The 18,625-nt window shown below is 64.1% G+C and overlaps 2 protein-coding genes across 2 annotated transcripts; one reads left to right on the top strand and one right to left on the bottom strand.

The window, feature by feature from the left end:
• Positions 1-3,270: 3,270 nt before the first annotated feature.
• C1QTNF8 (C1q and TNF related 8) lies at positions 3,271-4,637 on the top strand. Its single transcript, XM_005886825.1, has 2 exons — positions 3,271-3,475; positions 4,087-4,637. The coding sequence occupies exons 1-2, from the start codon at positions 3,271-3,273 to the stop codon at positions 4,635-4,637; spliced, it is 756 nt and encodes a 251-aa protein (XP_005886887.1).
• A 7,471-nt stretch (positions 4,638-12,108) lies between these two features.
• Positions 12,109-13,215, bottom strand: SSTR5 (somatostatin receptor 5). Its single transcript, XM_005886826.3, has one exon. It carries the CDS (start codon positions 13,213-13,215, stop codon positions 12,109-12,111), a length of 1,107 nt encoding a protein of 368 aa, XP_005886888.1.
• Positions 13,216-18,625: the final 5,410 nt, after the last annotated feature.

The following is an 18,625-nucleotide window of genomic DNA, read 5'->3' on the forward strand; positions in this document are numbered from 1 at the left end:
GCCCGGGGGGCCGGGCACTCATTGTTCGCAGTTGTCTCATGACCACCCGTGAGGCCGGAAATCTTGTCCTCTTGTAGAGATAAATGACCAGGCCCTGGAGCTGAGGGATGGTCCTGGGCTGCTCAGCAGGTTCCTGAGGCGATGGCTGCGTCTCTCTGGGGAGTCAGCAGCCCTGGGGAGGAGGCAGACAGCTACGCCCACCCTCAGGGATTCAGGACCTGCAGGAGTGGGGAACCGGGAGGCACGGGGGGACACCAGGGCCCTGAGGGTGGCTGAAGCCTGGGGACACTCTGGCCACTGCTGAGTCCATGGTGCCCATTTTAGATGGGGAAACGAGGTCAGACGCAGGGAGCAGTGGAGCCCGGGCGTCTCCCTCTCTCTGGGTGCCCCAGAAGCCCCCGAGACGAAAGTAGAGCAGGCAGAGAGGAGCCCCCAGCCCACCCCTGGGCCAAGCAGCTCTGGCCGGAGCCTGGGTTAGCCCAGCCCTGGCAGAGGGTGGTGGGGTGGCGTCTGCAGAGAGGCCTCCGTCCAGGCCACCCGATCTGGATTCCACCAGAAAGTGTCCTTGCTCCAGACAAGGACAAGGCGTGGGGACGGCTGAGCACTGCTGCAGTGAGAACCTTCACCTCCAGGAGCCGGGGGCGTCCGGGAACCAGCTCCAGCTGGCGGGCTCCCCTGACCACAGCCCTCACCAACTCTGCTCTCCCCAGCCTGGCATGAGAATCCCCCACAGGCAGGGTCCCCTGTCTCCCCCGCTACCCCCAGCCTGCCTCCTCCATGGTCAGCAGTGAGGAGGGCACGGGGTGCCTGTGGGGAGTGCCGGACCCTGGGCTATACCCAGATCTGCAGGGGCGAGCAAGCCAGCCCCAGATGCCCACAGCCTGCCTCCCGGAAGGTGGCCCCAGCTCCCCAGGCCATGTCGGTGCCCCGCCGCCAGGCAGCCTGGCTTGGTGTGGTCGAGGAGGGGGGATGCTTCTCAGGGAGTCACATGGCCTCGTGCTCAGAGGCCGAGGCGCCAGGTGCTGCCCGGGGCCCAGTGTCCAGCTGCTCAGGCCCAAGCAAGCATGAGGCCAGGTCCTGGTGTAGTCACAGCCCCCGCCTGCCACTGCCCGGGGCGCCCTGTGAGTCATTCCTGCCGGAGGGGGCTGGCATCACAGGGACATAACCCTCATCCTCTGAAAGGCTTGGCTACTGCCAAGGGCCCCTGACAGGGTATCACAGCCTCTCCACTGGGCGCCACGGCCCTGCTAGGGTGTGGCGGGAGGTGGGGGCAGACACCACAGCCTGGCCAGACGCTGCCCCCCACCCCCCAGCGCCACCCACCAGGCCCAGCCCTCACGGCCCAGCCTGAGATGGGAGGGGGCCACTGTTACCAGGTGGGCTCAACACCGGTGAGTGGTCTGTCTCCAACTTTGGCCTCCGGCCTCGTTGCCAGTCTCCACTCAGCCACTACTCCAGCCTCCCCGACTCCCCCTAACTCACCGCACCCCAGATGGCAGCCAGCCCCACAATCCTGGCCACCCCAGGCCCCCAAGCCCCGCCACGACAGGGCTGGGGGAGGACCTCAGAGCTCCTGAGGCAGGGCTGCGGCAGGTGGCAGGCCGGGTGGCGGGCATCGGGGCCCCGTGAGCCTCCTGCCGGGAGCTCGGAAGCTGGCCCGAGGCCTGTTGGTCTTGGATGGCCAAGAGGGAAGCCACGGGTGCCTGGGGCGGGCATGAAAGGGCTCTTTCACTGGCCGCTGTGCAGAGACGCCGGAGACCGCCAGGCAGGCAGCAACACCCGGTCGTGAAATGGTAACGGGCGGTGGGGGTGGGTGGTGGTCTTTACAGCAACCTTGAGCAGGGCCTGTGGTAGGGGCCCCAGCAGCACAGGCCTGCCTGGGGGGTGGCTGCCCAGGAGACACCCAAGCTGGTCCGTTTCCTCCATGGGAGGGGTCTGGGAGAGTCCTGCAGGGTCCAATGTGGCTCAAGGGGCGGGTGAGGGTCTGTGAGGTTTGAAAAGGAGGTGGTAGAGACAAGGGGTCCCACCTGCCAGGAAAGCTCAGCTTGGGAGTGGGTCTCCCAAGAGGAAGAGGAAGAGAGGAAGAGGAAGGCCTGCATCTTGGGCTGCAGTCCTGAGAGCTTCCTGGAAGAGGGGGCCTGGATATTTGTTCAGGATGGCCAGGGTACAGAGAAGAGTGAGGACCCCGATTTCACACACCTGCCCTTGCAGGAGACCAACCCTGCCTGAGCCTCTTGGACGCAGCCCTTGGGAGAACAGGGCAGGCAGAGTCCATTTGCCAGGAAAACTGAGGCCTGGGCCCATATGGAGCTTACCCAGGGCCCCCAGCAGCTGGAAAGTGTGGCTCCACCTGGCACTGATGGGCCCGGGGTCAGGCAGGGTCTTCCGGGGGAGGGGACATGGAGACCGGAGGCTCAGGACTGGCAGGGATTAAAGACCAGCTTCTGTACAGCTGGGTGGGGGCCGGGACAGCCTCCCTGGTTACCCTGCCTCCTCCTAGGGGGTCAGGATGCACATGTCCCCTCTGCCCAGCAAGGCAGCCTGGCAGAAACTGCCTCATGTCGGGCCCCACCCAACACGGGCCCGGGGCCCCGCTGCCCGGAGTGTGTGTCGGGGGGTGGGGGACATACCCTTCCCTGAAGTAGCCCCTCCTGGAGGGCTCTGGCCAGTCCCGGTGAGGAGGGGTTGGGGGGCTGTTTCAGAGCCCCACCCCCACTCAGTGCCCCCTGCATCTCCCAGGCGTGGAATCTCCGGCCACGGGGCTTTGGGGACCTGGATTCCCCAACTGCAGGCACTGAGGGTGTCCGCTGCCACCCAGAACTAAGGCCTCGGGGAGGGAGGGGCACGAGCAGGGAGCAGTGCCCAGGAAGCGTCAGCTCCCATGGGCGGCCGCCTTGGTGCTCGGGGCTCGGGGAAGACAGTGCGGGGCCCTCCCAGCAGTGGTGGCCCCCAGGCTGTGTCAGGGAGGAGTCTCAGTCCCGGGCAGGGACCCATCAGCGTGTCAGGGCGGGATGAGAGTCCAGGAGGGGCTGACCAAGCGTTCTGTGTGGGACGAGGCTCTGGCCGAGCCCACTGCAGCCCCCTCGAGGGGTCCCAGCTGTCCCTCCCCATCCAGGAGGCTCCCTGGGCCCCCCATCGTCTCCCCCATACAGGGGAGCTGCCAGGCTGCCGTGGGGGGCGCTGGGGGCTCAGCAGGGCGAGCCCTCCACTCCCCGCCTTCCTCTCCCACCTTTCTCTTCCCTTCCTGCCCGGCCGCAGGCCCTGGCCTGGATGGTGGCCCCTGCCCTCCTGCTGCTCCTGGCGCTGCCCGCTGGGGCCTGGCGCGGCCTGGGGCTGCCCCGCCGGCCGTGCGTGCAGTGCTGCCATCCAGCCTGGCCCCCCGCCGCCCCCGGCCCAGGTGCCCACGTGAGTGACGGGGACGCGTGGGCGGGGCTGCCCCGCCTGCGGCCCACCATCGACATCTCGATCCTGAAAGGTGAGTGTCCCCAGAGGGGTGGCCTCCCCCACCCCCCCCCCATAGGGACACCTGTGCTGAGGGGAGGGGACAGGGCCCAGGGCAGGCTCTGGGAAGGCGGGGGGCCCCGAGGAGACAATGGACGGGTGCCTGCTCCCCGCTCCCCACAGCCACCCCCCGGGTGGGCAGAGGGTGTCCCGGGGAAGGGGCTGTGGATAGAGGGCCTGAGGCTGCCCTCAGCCCTGCCCCTAGGGGAGGGGAAGGGGGCTGGGTCCCCTCTGGGGGCAAGAGAGGAAGGGTTCCGGGAGGGCCGCACCCTAGGGGCTGGACTGCCGGCTGCACTGAGCTTGAACCCCAGAGCTCTCCTCCTTCAAAGACCAGTTCAGACCCTTCTTCTGGCGGCTGCCTGACCCCGCTGGCCTCACATGACCGTCAGCACAGACCCCAGAACAGCCAGGCCCTCGGGGTGTGGCTTCTTTCTCTTTGCCTCTTGGAGAGTGGGTTAGCGCCCCTCTGAGAGAGGAGACTGAGGCCCCAAAGGCGAGATCACTTGCAGGGCCGCGTGGCCAGAGAATCTGACCCTGGGAGCCTTGACCAGGGGCTTCTGCTCACGCCCCGCCCCTCCCCGGCAGGTGAAAAGGGCGAGGCGGGGGTCAGAGGTCGCTCTGGCAGGAGCGGGAAAGAGGGCCCGCCCGGCTCCCGGGGCCTCCGGGGGCGCAAGGGCCAGAAGGGGCAGGCGGGGCTGCCGGGCGCGCAGTGCCCGCGCGCCTACGCGGCCTTCTCGGTGGGCCGGCGCGAGGGGCTGCACAGCGCCGACGCCCTCCAGGCGGTGACCTTCGACACGGAGCTGGTCAACCTGGACGGCGCCTTCGACCTGGCCTCCGGCCGCTTCTTCTGCACCGCACCCGGCGTCTACTTCCTGAGCCTCAACGTGCACACCTGGAACTACAAGGAGACCTACCTGCACATCATGCGCAACGCGCGCGCGGCGGCCGTGCTGTACGCGCAGCCCAGCGAGCGCAGCGTGATGCAGGCGCAGAGCCTGCTGCTGCCGCTGGCCGCGGGTGACGCCGTGTGGGTGCGCATGTTCCAGCGCGACCGCGACAACGCCATTTTCGGCGAGAGCGGCGACCTCTACATCACCTTCAGCGGCCACCTGGTCAAGCCGGATGCCGAGCTCTGACGGCCCGGCGCCACGCCAGCTCCCAGGGCCCACACTCCAGAGCCCCCCGCCCAGGATTGGGGCCAGCTGTGATTGAGCGCCGCCCGCATGCACACGTTGAGCTGAGGGCGGCCCGGCAGGAGCAAGACAGACCCACCAGCTCTGCTAGACGCGGACCCCAACCGAGGGGTCCCAGCAAGAGATTCCGGAGCAGACCCGCGTTCCCGGCGCGCGGTGGGCGGGGTTGGGGCGGGGCACCTCCACCCGCTAAGGAGCTTGGCCCCCTGGTTGGGTTCCCTTTTCTCTTATAAAGGCTATGCCAGGCCCCGCGCTGTGAGAGAATTACAAAGCACCTACTGAGTGCTGGGCTGGACGCTGGGGAGGCTCTGGGGGAGGAGTGGAGTATGCTGAATTCCAGGGTGCTCAGGGCAGCAGAGGCCACGGGACCAACGACGTGGAGTAGGTGGGTGGCTGGGCTGGGCCAGGACAGGCCTCTGCCTGGGTGAACACACTGCCAGCCCTGGTGGGTCGATTTTCTGGGGCTTGCGGCATCCCCGGGTCTGTCTTGAGTGGGCTGGGAGGAGCATGCACGCCTGAGCCCGGGGAGCCCCAGACCCCTGGGGTATCACCTTCCACTTCTACATGCTGAAGCTGGGCCTGGTGGGGACCCGCAGTGAGCAGGCCGGCCCCATCCCTGCGGGCAGGCGTGTGTGGACTGGCCGAGCTTTCTCCACTGGAGGCCTCCGTCCGCCCAGCAGTAAGAGCCACCAGGCTGCCCGCCCTCCGGTCCGCTCCGAGCCTGTTCCTTTCCTGCCACGTGTCCTCTGGTCATTCTGGGATCTTCTGTCTGGCCTCTGTGGCCCCACTGCCCACCGCCTCCTCTCTGGGCCCTCCCCAGCCTCCCCTCCTGTGGCCGCTCCGCCCAAGTGAGGATGCTGAGCTGGTGAGGCGGCCGCGGCCCTGGCAGGAGCAGCGTCTGGAGTCACCAGAGCCTGGCGTGCTGGCTGAGATCCCGGGCCAGGCGGATGTGGCTGGAGATGCAGGCTGGCCAGACTGAGCCTGCTGGGGCTGCCAGGTGATGAACACGCTGGAGCCTCCACCCTGGGGCCCTGAGCCCACAGAACGCTGCATGTCGGGTCCTGTCTCCTCATCACAGCCCCCCCGCCCCACCCCAGGAGCTCAGTCCATCCTGAGATGGTCCCTGGCAGACCTCCCCAGACCATGGTCATCTGCTGGGGGAGGCTGGGGAGGGGGTGGGGGCCCCTCATCCCCGTGCTGGGGGAGGAGACACAGCTGGGAGCACGGTGCCCCTCCCCTGCCGCACGGAACCCCGTGACCCTCAGGAACATCTGCCCTGAGTGAGGCTGGATCCAGGAGCGTCCACACACACCCGTGGGCAACAGGGCCCACCCTCCCAAATTCCCAGACCGGGGCGCCCTGGAGAGGTGGAGATTTTGAGGTCCAGCGAAGGTGTGTAGACCCCCAAGTGTGTGTGATTCTGGGAGCTGGATCCCCCTCAAATAGGGCTGACTCCTCTAGTGTGGCCTGGGATGGGGGGAGGGGAGGGCCCCCACTGGAGAGGGGCTACTGGGACTCCGAGTCTGCAGGGAGAGGGGGCTTTCAGCCAGCAGCCTTCTGCAGGGGCTCAAGGGCTGTGACAGTCCCACCTCTGAGGCTGGCTCTCAGGCCAGCTCTGGACCAGGGTTGGGGGCTCCTGGGGTCCCAGGTATGAGGCCCAGGTATGAGGGACATCCCAGGAGGAAGCTGGGACTCAGAGGCCTGAGTCCCTGAGCTCAGGCCTGGGCGGGGCTGTGACCCCAAACCCCCAGCACAAGCAGGGTCTGGTCCCCCCCACTCCGCCCCAGGCCGCCGTGTGGTGCATCAAGGATGCTGTTCACCCTCTCGTCTCCTGAGCGAGCAGCGTGGGCACGGATTCCTGAGTCTGGAATGTCCCATCACTTTGTGGACATGACGACTTCCCCTCATCCCACCCGTTCTCAGTTATGGGTTTTAACTAAGCCGGGGGTCGGGGGGAGGCCCAGGTATGAGGGACATGGGTTCACAGCAATGTCTACTCCCAGGAGCCCCAAGGCCCAGCTGGGCCCGGCCGTGGTGCAGGGTAGGGGGCCTCAGGACTCTGGGGGACTGGCCGTAGCCGAGGGGTTGGGAGCTGAGTGAGGCACCCTGGACTGGTGAGCCCGGCCCCAGTGAGACTAGAGGGTGCTCGAAGAGCCCGCGGGGAGCCAGAGGGCAGCCCTGGACACCTCCCCAGCCCTTCCCGACGGCTCAGTACTGCCCACCCCCACCAGTGATGCTGACTTGGGCCAAGGAGCCTCAGGCTGCACTTTGGCCCGAGTCCTTTTATGACTGGAATAACTGGACACGCCCAGGGTGCCTGGCAACCAGCAGGGCATCAGGAGCGCTAAGAGGGGCCGCGGGGGCCAAGGGGGGGCATCCCACGGCAGAGATAAAGGCACCCGCACAGGAGCATGAGGGGTGGAAGGACCTCCCTCCATCCTCCCAGGTCTGGACTCCCTGCCCCCAACTGGGACCCCGCCCGCAGAGTGCTGCAGGCCAGCCTGGCCACTGGGGGTGGGAGGGCTGCCCGGTCCAGCAGCCTGGGCAAAGCCGGCTCTCTCGGGCTCCCCGTCTGACCTCGAGGTGCACTGGGCCCTGAGGGTGCAGGGATGGGGGGGCATTTCCATGAAATCTGTGGATGCACTGGCCGCTGGGCCTCCCTCTCACCTCACTCCGTTCGTGGGGCCTAGACCAGAGGCCCTGGGGCGGCTCCACTGAGCCCCCGGGACAGCCCTGCTCCCCTTGCTGGCCCAGAGGGCAGAGCAGGCCAAACAGACGGTGTCTAATCAACTCCAAAGTCAAGGCCACCCCCGCCCTCAGAGAGCAGGGGCCAGGTGGGGTCTCCCCTGAGTGCGAGCGAGAACCCTGTGGAGGCTGCTGGTCAGAGCCTGCGTGCCTGGGACGCGCCAGGGACACTGAGAGTGGTTGCCCCCCCGACCCCCGGCTTAGTTAAAACCCATGACTGAGAACGGGTGGGACGAGGGGAAGTCATCCTGTCCACAAAGTGATGGGAAGCTCCAGACTCAGGAATCCGTGCCGCGCTGCTCGCTCAGGAGACGAGAGGGTGAACAGCATCCTTGATGCACCACACGGCGGCCTGGGGCGGAGTGGGGGGGACCAGGATGCACCTGCCCCTGGGGAAGAGAGCTGGAAATGACCGGAACACGGGGCAGCCCAGAGGCGGAATCCTATGGAAGCCGTTTCCTGTCTCAGTTTTTATCCGTTTGGTGGAATTCCAACAAAACATCTATTTTTAGAATTTGGGTGAAAGTCATGCACCATAAAATGTACCATTTTAAAGTGAACAAAGTGAAAGCCGCTCAGTCGTGTTCGACTCTTTGCGACCCCATGGGCTGTACAGTCCATGGAATTCTCCAGGCCAGAATACTGGAGTGGGAAGCCTTTCCCTTCTCCAGGGGATCTTCCCAACCCAGGGATTGAACCCAGGTCTCCCGCATTGCAGGCGGATTCTTTACCAGCTGAGCCAGCAGGGGAGCCCAAAAAGGGAACAACTCAATATTATTTAAGGTGTACAAGGGCGTCCATCCAGAGAGTCTCCTTTCCAAGTTGCCTGGTCGTCACCATCATCTGTGTCCCTCCTCTGGGTAGGGCCTCCAGAGGATGCACAGGCAGACAGGTCCACTGTCCAGGGGGCCGAGGAGCCACAGCATGGCTCCTGGGAGCTTTGGCCCCTCTCGTGACACCTGCACCCACTGGACCCCTGCCTGGAGCCAGGGACCCCTCGGCATGGCTCCTGGGGGCTCAGCTGGGAGGGTGGGTCCTGGGTTCCAAATGGGGAGAGGTCAAGGGGCTCTGGAAGCTGACCCTTCCTCTGGCTACCCTCTCAGACCCGATGACCACCAGAACATGGGTCCCCACGGCCAGGTCACCTTCCAGGTGCCACGTGGGTGGGGGGGAGAGGACAGGCCCTCAGCCCCCAGGATGGCTGCTGCCCTGGGTCCACTCTGCAAATGTCCTTTCATTAAACCCTCCTCAAGCTGCCCAAAGGAGGGGCCGCCTGTTTCCTGGGCATGGGGGGACGGGGGACACGTGGGGGCACAGGAGACACTCGGGGTGCAGAGCAGAAGGGGATCGGGCCAGTCCCCACTGCTCTGCAGTCAGTTTCCTTCGTTCACAGCCAGCCCCTGTGAACGGCCCTGCCCCTCCCCTCCTGCGGTGCCCCCGCCCTGCACCCAGGCCTGGCGCCCCACACCCTGTGGCCATGGCCACGGTCTGCCGTGTGTGCAGAGGTCAGAGAAGAGACAGGCTGAGAAGGGCACTCAAGCCCCCTCCCCAGAGGCAGGAGCCAGGGAGGAGGTTTCCTCCGGTGGAGACACTCCCCCTGCACCAGTCAGGACCCACGCAGGCGCCCAGGTGGAGCCCCCAGACCCCCATCAGCGCAGATACGACAAATGCACAGCTGTCACCACCACGGCCAGATGTGCAGCCTAGGGAATGGGGAGGGGTGAGCCTGAGAGCCAGGGCGGGGGGCAGCGATGGGGACCCCCTCAGGTTCCTGGACAGTCGCTGGACCTTCAAGGTGGGGACTCCAGCTGGACAGTGGCTCACGGTGGTCGGGCCAGCCTCGAGGAGCCAGGGCAGCATGGAGAGGAGGCGGCAGGCTGGGCTGGAGGAGCGGGCCACAGCCCCAGTGGCCTCCCCAGGGCCCCAGCCCGCCCAGCCCTTGAGGCCCCGGGTTCCACGGTGGCCCCGACAGGTGACCAGCAAAGACCCTGTTCTCAGTCAGTCAGCTGCCTGACACCCCCAAAAGACATACCAGCTCTCAGCCCCCAGACTCCGTAGGAGGCTCTTCCTGGTGTTTACCTGCGGCCTGCTTGCCTCCTGTCCCGAGACACCCCAGGATGGGCCCCACTGACCCCTCCAGGGATGCCCTCGTTCAGCCCCCAGGGTGGGCCATAGCATGGGCTCTGCCCATGGGGGCTGCACCATGGTCCTCCACCCCCCCACACACCCACCCCCCCGGCCTGGCAAATAGCCAACCCTCAGCCCATCCTGATCCCGGAGGCAGCCTCACCCTGTCCTGCGGGCCGGATTTCCTGAGCAAGGTCACTCTGGGAGCCACTGGAGCCCAATAGCCAATAAAACCCATTGATGCGGAGAGAGAGACAGTAAAGCAGGTCACCCGCTCCGCTGAGGGTGTTTGTTCTGCCCTCCCCACCCTGCTCGGGGCCTGGGGCCCCAAGACCTGCAAGCAGTGTGGTGCTCTGTGCCCCCGCAGCTGTCCCCAGCCTGTGCTGGGCGGGGAGGGCAGTGGCCGGGCCAGGCTGCATCCCCACACCCACTGTACCGTGTCCACGGCTCCGTGGGCTCACATCCTTCTGGGACACTCCTGTCCCCGCACCTCGACAGGCCCTCAGGGGTGCCCAGGTGCTCACTCTCTCCTGTTCAGTACCCCCCACCCAGGGCTTTGGGGACTGTCCACACTGGCCGAGCCCAGTCACCAACTCCCACACAGACCCAGGGTCCACGGGCCACCTGGCATCTCTTCCTCCACCTGTTGAGTCTATCAGGCCTGGGCACACACAGGCACACACATTCACACGTGCACACACAGGTACATTCACACACGTGCACACACAGGTACATTTACATATGTGTACACACACCGACACACATACACACAGACACAGGTTCACACATGCACACACAGGCACACATTCACACATGTGCACAAACAGGTGCACACATTCATACATATGTACACACAGGTACACACACATTCACACATGGTACACACAGGCACACACATACATGTACACAGAGGTACACACATGTCTACACATGCATTACACAGGCACCCACAAGGGGGCACATGCACACACACCTACACATGTATACACATGTGCACACATACAGACACACATGCCAGTACACGTATATGCACACAGGTACACTGAATTCACATATGTGTACACACATGTCCACACATGCATCACACCCACAAGCAGGCACATGCACACACACACACACATTCACATGAGTGTATACACATGCACGCACACAGGCACACACACCCAGAAGCAGGCACATGGACAAACACACAGGCATGTCCACACACACCAACATGCTCACAGGCAGGACTGGCGAGGGCACTCTAGTGTCCGCACCGCCCAGGGAGGGACCTCGCCGTGTCAAATCAATTGGGAGAAATTGACCCGAGCAGATATTTCCGTGCCATCTGTTTGCTCCCCAAAGTCACTCTGAGCAGATGGACTTTGCATCCAAGCCCACGGGTGGCCTGGCCGGCAGAAGGGGGGTGACTGGTCAGACAGACTTGTTTCTCCCAGGCATCCACCCCTGCACGGGATGCCTCTCCCCTAGGGCCGGGCGGGGAGGCTTTGGTCACCAGCTCCCTGTGACTGACACCAGGGTTTGTGTCCTCCACCCTCTAGGTGGAGCCCAGGTGGGGCTGGATACTAAAGCTGGGGCTGAGGAGACGGCCGGGACCCCACTCACCCAGAGTCGGGGACAGGAGCCCCAAGGAGCTGCCCATGCCCCACACCCAACAGCCGTGGAAGGATCGGATGCCCCCGCCCCACCGCCCACATCCTCAGGGCCACACCCCGCTCCTGCCAGCCCAGCCCCGAGGCTCCTTTCCGCGGGTACGGACGCTCCCCTCACTATTATCTGGGTGTCCTGCTGCCTGCCCCGCCCCGGCTGCCTGCGATCCGCCCGCACTGATGTACACCAGTTTCGATCGGCTCCAGGGACAATATTTGCTCTGGGAAAGAGTCAAACATTTATTCTCTAATTTATTCAGGGAGCACTTGTCAAACACAAGCGCCCTTGTTACGTGATCTCGTTTCCAGGGCTTGGCCTCGGTCTGGGGTCCGTGCCGAGGCCCCGGCAGCGCTGACCCTGACTCTCCCCTGCCCAGCACGGCGCTGCCCACTCCCCGCGCCCCCTGGTTTCTGCTTCCTCCTCTGGTCCAGCCATGGACCCCAGGAGGGACACTGGGCAGGGCTGTCTCAGCGGGGCCTGTGGGGGGCAAATGACCCCCATGTCCTTCTTCTCCTTCCAGCCATGATCACAGTGAGGCCCGGGCATCCGGGAGCCCAGGCCTCCCCCAGTGAGGCTGCCAGGCACCTTCTCTAGGACCTGTTTCAGGCCTGGGGCCAGGGGTGGAGGGGGATGAGCTGGTGTTTCTGGGGGTGGAGAGGACCATTCCGGCCAGACCAGACTGAAAGCCGAATTCCTCCGGGGTCCAGCATTTGCACGCGCCCATGGCCTCTCCAGTCTGCTGTTTGCCTTGGGAGGCGGCTCCGCCTGCCCGCTGCTGTCTGGCTAGTCTCCTCTTCAGCTCCAGCCCCCCAACTCTGGGAGGAAAGGCAGAAGAGGTGGCTGTGGGTCCCGCAGCCTTGCCGGGCCCCCTCTGCCCCCGCAGCCTCAGCACTCACAGTTTGCTGGTCTGCATGAGCCCGTTGGCCTTGCAGCTGCGCATGGGCATCATGGCCTCCTGCAGCCGGCTGCTCGGGCCCGGCTGTGGCTCCGTGGCATCCGCATCCTCAGCGCCAGCACCGTAGCCTTTGCGGAGGCACAGAACCTTCCGGAAACTCTGGCGGAAGTTGTCGGAGAGGAAGCCGTAGAGCAGGGGGTTGGCACAGCTGTTGGCGTAGGACAGCACAACCACGAAGAAGTAGGCGCCGGCGGAGGCAGGCTCCTCGGGCAGCGCAAAGGCCAGGTTGACGATGTTGACGATGAAGAAGGGCAGCCAGCAGCCCGCAAACACCAGCACCACCACCACCACCATGCGGGTCACCTTCCGCTCCGAGCGCCGCCGCGTGGAGCCCACGCGCACGCCGGATGCCTTCAGCTTCACCACGATGAGCAAGTAGCACAGGCAGATGACCAGCAGCGGCCCGAAGAAGCCCAGCACGGACGTGTAGATGATGAACACGGCCCCCCACAGCCCCACGGGCTCCGGCCAGCTGAGGTTGCAGGTGTTCCAGCCCTCCTGGATGTCAGCAAACACCACCAGTGGCAGAGACATGACCAGCGAGAAGGCCCAGACCGCAGCGCTGGCCAGCTTGGCCACCCGGGGGCGGCGCCAGCGGGCGGAGCGGATGGGGTGGACCACGGCCAGATAGCGATCCACGCTCATGACCGTCAGGCAGAAGATGCTGGTGAACTGGTTGATGCCGTCCAGCGTCATGACCAGGCGGCACAGCACGGGGCCGAAGGGCCAGTAGGAGATGGCATTCTGCGTGGCCACGAAGGGCAGCCCCAGCATGAGCAGCACGTCGGCCACGGCCAGGTTGAGGATGTAGATGTTGGTGACCGTCTTCATCTTGGCGTGGCGCAGAACCACGTAGATGACCAGTGCGTTGCCGCCCAGCCCCACTGCGCACACCAGCAGGTAGAGCACTGGTACCACCACTGCCCGGGCACCTGGTGAGGGCCCCAGCCCCGCCAGCGTCCCATTCTCATCGCCGCTGCCGCTGGGCACCACTGAGGAGGTGTTCCAGGTGGTCAGCGGGGAGGCCGGGAACAGAGGCTCCATCGTGGCCACTGCGGGCAGGGCAGGCTGAGCGGGAGCGCCGGGGCGTCCGCTGCAAGAGAAGGAAGGACACAGAGCGACTGAGCCGAGGGCGTCTCCCCTGCGCCTGCCCCACCTGCCCAGGACGCACGGGATTACCCCGGGGCGGCGGGTAAATACGATTACTCATGTTCAACTGGGCTGGGAATCACATTAAGCAAATTGTTTGGAAAACAAACCTGGAGAGGAAGGAGCAGTGGGTCGGTGGCTGTGGGGGCACTGGGCAGGTAGCCCCTGGAGCCGAGATGCCACAGCAGCCCCCAGAGACTTGACTGTCCCTTCAGCCCTCTGCACCCAGAGGCCCCCTTCCCGGCTCAGCCAGGCCACCTTCACGGAGTCCTGGGAGGGCACTGATACCTCACCTCACAGGTAACGGACTGAGGACCCTCGGAGTTGCCTCCCCAGGGACCCGCAGGACAGGTGGGAGGGGAGGGACAAGGAGGCTGGGACAGCAGCCAGGCACCCCCAGCCCAGGCAAGCCAGAGTGTGGAGACACCCAGGCCCACTCTGCTGGGGAACCCCAGAGCCGGACTCCAGGTGGCCTCCTGGAACCATCCAGAGGCTCCCAGCCTTCCACGTGGCTGAAAAGCAAGACCTCAGGCTGCAGAGGCTCTGCCAGCCCACCTGTGAGCCGTGTCCGCGTCACCCAGCAGAGCCCAGCTGCGTGGCCAAAAGGACCTGGCTTCCCTGCCCCCAGCAGTTGCCGCTGCAGGGCGGATGTCCCTGGGCCAAGGAGACGACCGGAGACGGGGCTGCGCGTGCTCTGGGGCGGGGCCGCACCCCCAGTCCCAGGACAGCAGACTGCAGCCCCAGGCAGAGGACCCTGAGCGGGGGTGGGTCAGTGAGGACCCCACCCTGTGAACAGGTAACACACGACAGGCAGAGGCAGATTCCAGCCCGAGCCGCGGGCCAGGAAGAAATGCACGTATGTGTGTGTGTCTGCGTGTGTGTGTCTGTGTGTATGTGTATGTCTGTGTGTGGCTGTGTCTGTGTGTGTGTATGTGTGTATGTCTGTGTCTGTGTGTCTGTGTGTGCGTAAGTCCGTGTGTCTCTGTGTGTGTGTGTGTCTGTGTCCGTGTGTGTGTATGTCTGTGTCTCTGTGTCTGTGTGTGTCCATGTGTCTGTGTGTGTCTGTGTGTCTGTGTGTCCGTGTGTGTGTCTGTCTGTCTGTGTCCATGTGTGTGTGTGTGTGTCTGTGTGTGTGTGTGTCTGTGTGTGTCTGTGTGGTCGGGGGGACAATGTGGGGCAGGCAGATTTGGGGGAGGCTTCGGGGGCTGAGGTCCATGGGGTCGCATAGGGTTGGACACGACTGAGCGACCTCGCTTTCACTTTTCACTTTCATGCATTGGAGAAGGAAATGGCAACCCACTCCAGTGTTCTTGCCTGGAGAATCCCAGGGACGGGGGAGCCTGGTGGGCTGCCATCTATGGGGTCGCACAGAGTCAGACATGACTGAAGCAACTTAGCAGCAGCAGCAGCAGGGGTGATAAGGTTTGTAGAGAAATAGCCAGGGCAGGGCTGGGGAGGTGGCACCTGAAGTCCACAGTGACGGGCACACGTATCCACTGTATCACTCTGGTACTTTTCTGTACGTTGAAATGGTTCACAAAAATAGTGATCCTCATGAGAAAGGAACCACCTCCGCTGATGAAGAGAGGAGGAAGGGAAGATGGGGGCTGACACCTCAGCCGGGATGGGGGTCTAGGCGCCCCCAGGGGGCCCAGACAAGGCCCTGAGGGGACTGGAAAGGGTTGTGATGACCAGCCGGGGTCAGCTGACCCTCGGTGCCCCAAAGTCACCTCAGCACCAAGGGCATCCCCAGCGGCCTCCAGGCCCGGGCTGGGGGCCCCGGGGTTGGGGGTGGGCGACTGGCATCTGGTAGACAAGGGGGTGCAGCATAAACAACACTGGCAAGGGCAGGGAGACTCTGCTCCTGACCGGCGCCATGGCTAGACGCTAACGGCCACCGGGAAACTCGACCCGGAAAATCAGCGGAGCGGAGGGGGATCAGCGGATTCGCTCAGGTGAATGAACAAGTGTGCTTGTTCAAAAGTAAATGAACAAGTGTGCTTGAGATACGTTTAGAAATGTTTAGGATCCTCCAGGCGTGGATAAAAATACTCTGAAATGAATTTGGCTTCTATCTGAGAAGTAAAATGAACAAGCGTCTATTTTTGAAAATTACAACTCTTGGATGTGAAAAACATCAACATTTGGACAAAAAAAAAAAAAAAATCCAGGAAAGTCTGGACACAGATGAAGAGAGAATCAGAATCAGAAGAGGGGCTGAGGGACTCCCTCAGAGCAGGTGCAGAGGTCGGGGCGCAGGGGCGCCTGCAGAACTGACCTGGGACGAACTCTGTCCTGAGCGGATAAAGTAAAGATGAAACAGTGTCTGAGTGACCTACAGAGTGTCGAGGAGGAAGAGAAAACTCCGGGGAATGTGGGCAGAGAGGCTGGACAGAAACCTTGGAGCAGCGCAGGGGGTTAGGACAGCAGGCCCCGCCCACGAGGGTCCCAGGAGCAAAGGAGAGACGAGCGCTGTCCCCTCTGAAGCCCCCACCCAGAGGAGGGCCCCCAGCCGGCTGGAAGCGGAAAAAGACCTTTCTATGAGTCTTGCAGGATTTGCTGGTCCGGGTCGCCAGCACTCCTGCTGTGTATTGTGACCGGATGTGAGGTGTATGACAAAACCTCTGTTTAAAAAAGGTTAAGGCAGGCTCCTGGGGTGGGGGGGCCTTCCCCAGTAGCTCAGTGGAAAAGAATCTGCCTGCAACACAGGAGATGCGGGTTCGATCCCTGGGTCGGGAAGGTCCCCTGAAGGAGGGCACGGCGACCCCCTGCAGTATTCTTACCTGGAGAATACCATGGACAGAGGAGCCTGGTGGGCTATGGTCCATGGGGTCACAAAGAGTTGGACATGACTGAAGGGACTTGGCACGCATGCACACAGGCTCCTGGGGTCTATGCATTTCAAGATGAAGCTGGGGGTCCCTTGGGCTGCGCTCCAAGTTGGGGGCGGGGTGGGCGGGACTGGCACCCGGCTGGCAGGAGGGCCACCCCAACACCCCAAGAGTGGACCCAAGGCAGTGGAGCTCTGGTGGGTGGGGGGTCGGCCTGCTGATCTCTTCCCCAGGGCTGAGCACAGAAGGCTCCCTCACATTATAAAAAAAAATTAAATGTAAAATAATGTTTAAAGCTCCATTGAGGTGCTGCGGGGGAATGAATGCTAGACTCTGGTGTGGAGATGGTGGGGTGGACTTTGTTGGCATCTGGGGAGAGAATCCTGGGGACTACACCCTCCCTCAAAAAATACCCAAGGATGGGCTCTCAGGAGGCTGAGTGGGGCAGGAGCTCAATGGGCCTGAATGTGAGTTTGATTCTGAATCAGATGAGTGCCTTCAGGAGGCTGCCTGACACCCAGAACCCAAGGTGACCTGAGCAGATTGCCAGGCTCCCCTCCCCCCAGGCACCCCAAGGCCTGAGTTAAACTTTAGAGCAGCAAAGAACAAAATTAGGTAGATCTTGCCATGCCTGCCACTTGGAGCCCAATTCTGCAAGAGTCACTATTCAGGGACAGCAATCTTGGTCACAGGAATCACACCCTCATGGGGACTCATCCCTCCGGCCCCTTCCTCTCAGATAAGGGATGGGGAGGGTGGCGGTGGAAGGACCACAAGCCGTCACTGGGGCTTTCTGACCCAGACCCCCACCAGGAAGGGACCGCTGCTGTGGCTCAGGGAACAGAGCCCACCCCCTGCCCCAGCACCCCCCGCATGCTGGCCAAGGGGTCTTGGGTAAGTCATACCACTTCTCTGGGCCCAGGCTCCCATAACAGAGACTTGTACAAAGCCACCGAGCAGAGAAAACCATCCTGACACAGGATGCTGCTGTGATGACCCGCATACAGTGGGTGCTGAATAGCTGCTCCCACCTGCCTGCCCCAAACAGCCTGCGTCTCCTGCCCAGCACCAGCAGCCCTGGGCTCCGCAGAGGAGCCAGAACCTCCGCGGGGACCTGGGGACAGGGAGGAGACCTTGGTGCTCCAGTGCTCCATGCTCCCAGGAGGACCAGTGCTGGGCCCAGCCCCTCACAGGCTAAGATGATGCTTGGTCAGCAAGAGGGAGCCGGCCCCGCTGCCCAGGGGCAGTTGTAGAACCCACTGAGACGGCAGCTTGATGCTCCTGGGTCCTCACCTGTGCGGGGCAGGGACAGTCCCCAGCACCACCCAAGAGCCCCACCCCCCAGGCCTGCCTCCCCAGGGAGGGCTTAGCTCAGGGGGGCAGCTGATGGCCACCCCTCTCCTCACCCCTAAACTCGCTCCATCTGTCCTTAAGGCAGCCTTGGCCTGGGGCACCCTTCCCCACGAGGGGACCTGAGGTGCGCGTGTGACAACAGGGTCTCCGTGGGGCCTCCGCACCCTTCGGGGAGTCTCCAGGGCTAGGGGCTCCTGCCCCTAGAACTCCCAGCCACTGTCCCTGGGAACCAGTGGTGCCTTTACCATCACTGGTGCATCGACCGCGTCAGCCTGGGGGGCTCCTGGTCCTCCGCACGAGTGGCCGCTGCCCCCAGGAGCACAGTCTCCTCGGGCAGGACTCAGCAGCACCCGGGATTGCCTCACACTTTGGGTAGCAGGGTCTCTCCGCCCTCGCCTTCTCTGGGGCCCCAGGCTCGCGGGAGGTCAGGGCCAGCAGTCCAGGCCCCACCTGGACCCTGGGTGGGGAGATGGCCCACAGGCGAACTTCCAGGCCGTGTACTCCCTTCTGAGGAGGGGCCCAGAGCACCGGAGCCCTGGAGATGCTGGGGTTCCGTCCCCAGCTCCAGCTCCCAGGGCTGCACCCCACTCCCTCCCAGTCCAGGGTGAGCCCCCGGACCAGGCCCTCTGCACCCTGGCCCAGCACCACCGCCCTGTCCCCAGTGCTGGCCCACCACCGTCTGTCTCCCCACGCAGAAGTCCCAGCCCCCCCCTCACACTCTCGCTTACCCCCCTCCCCCACCACCTACTCCAGCCACAGCCTCCAGCTGCGCACACCATCCTGGGCGGCCCCACTGTAGTGCCCAACGCAGGAAGGCTGGCAGGCCCCCACGCAGGGCAGAGGGGGCCGGCCCTGACTCCCGGAGGCTTCTGCCCTGACCAGGTAGAGGGTGGCCAGCGAGGGCAGGTGGTGGGCCGGGGAGACCGAGAGGGCAGCCGATGAGAGGGGTGGGGAGGGACCCCTGGCAGCGGGCAGCGAACTCCAGGGGTTCATGGGAGGGAGGGGTGTGGAGAAGCAGAAGACAGGGAGGCTGCGGGGCGGTGTGGAGCCACCCAGGGCCAGAGTGCAGGCTGCCCTCAGGAGGTTAGGAGGTTAGACCCGTGGAGAGTGTAGTGGGGCTC

This window comes from Bos mutus, chromosome 25, assembly GCF_027580195.1.
Source record: "Bos mutus isolate GX-2022 chromosome 25, NWIPB_WYAK_1.1, whole genome shotgun sequence".
NCBI classification, from domain to species: Eukaryota; Metazoa; Chordata; class Mammalia; order Artiodactyla; family Bovidae; genus Bos; species Bos mutus.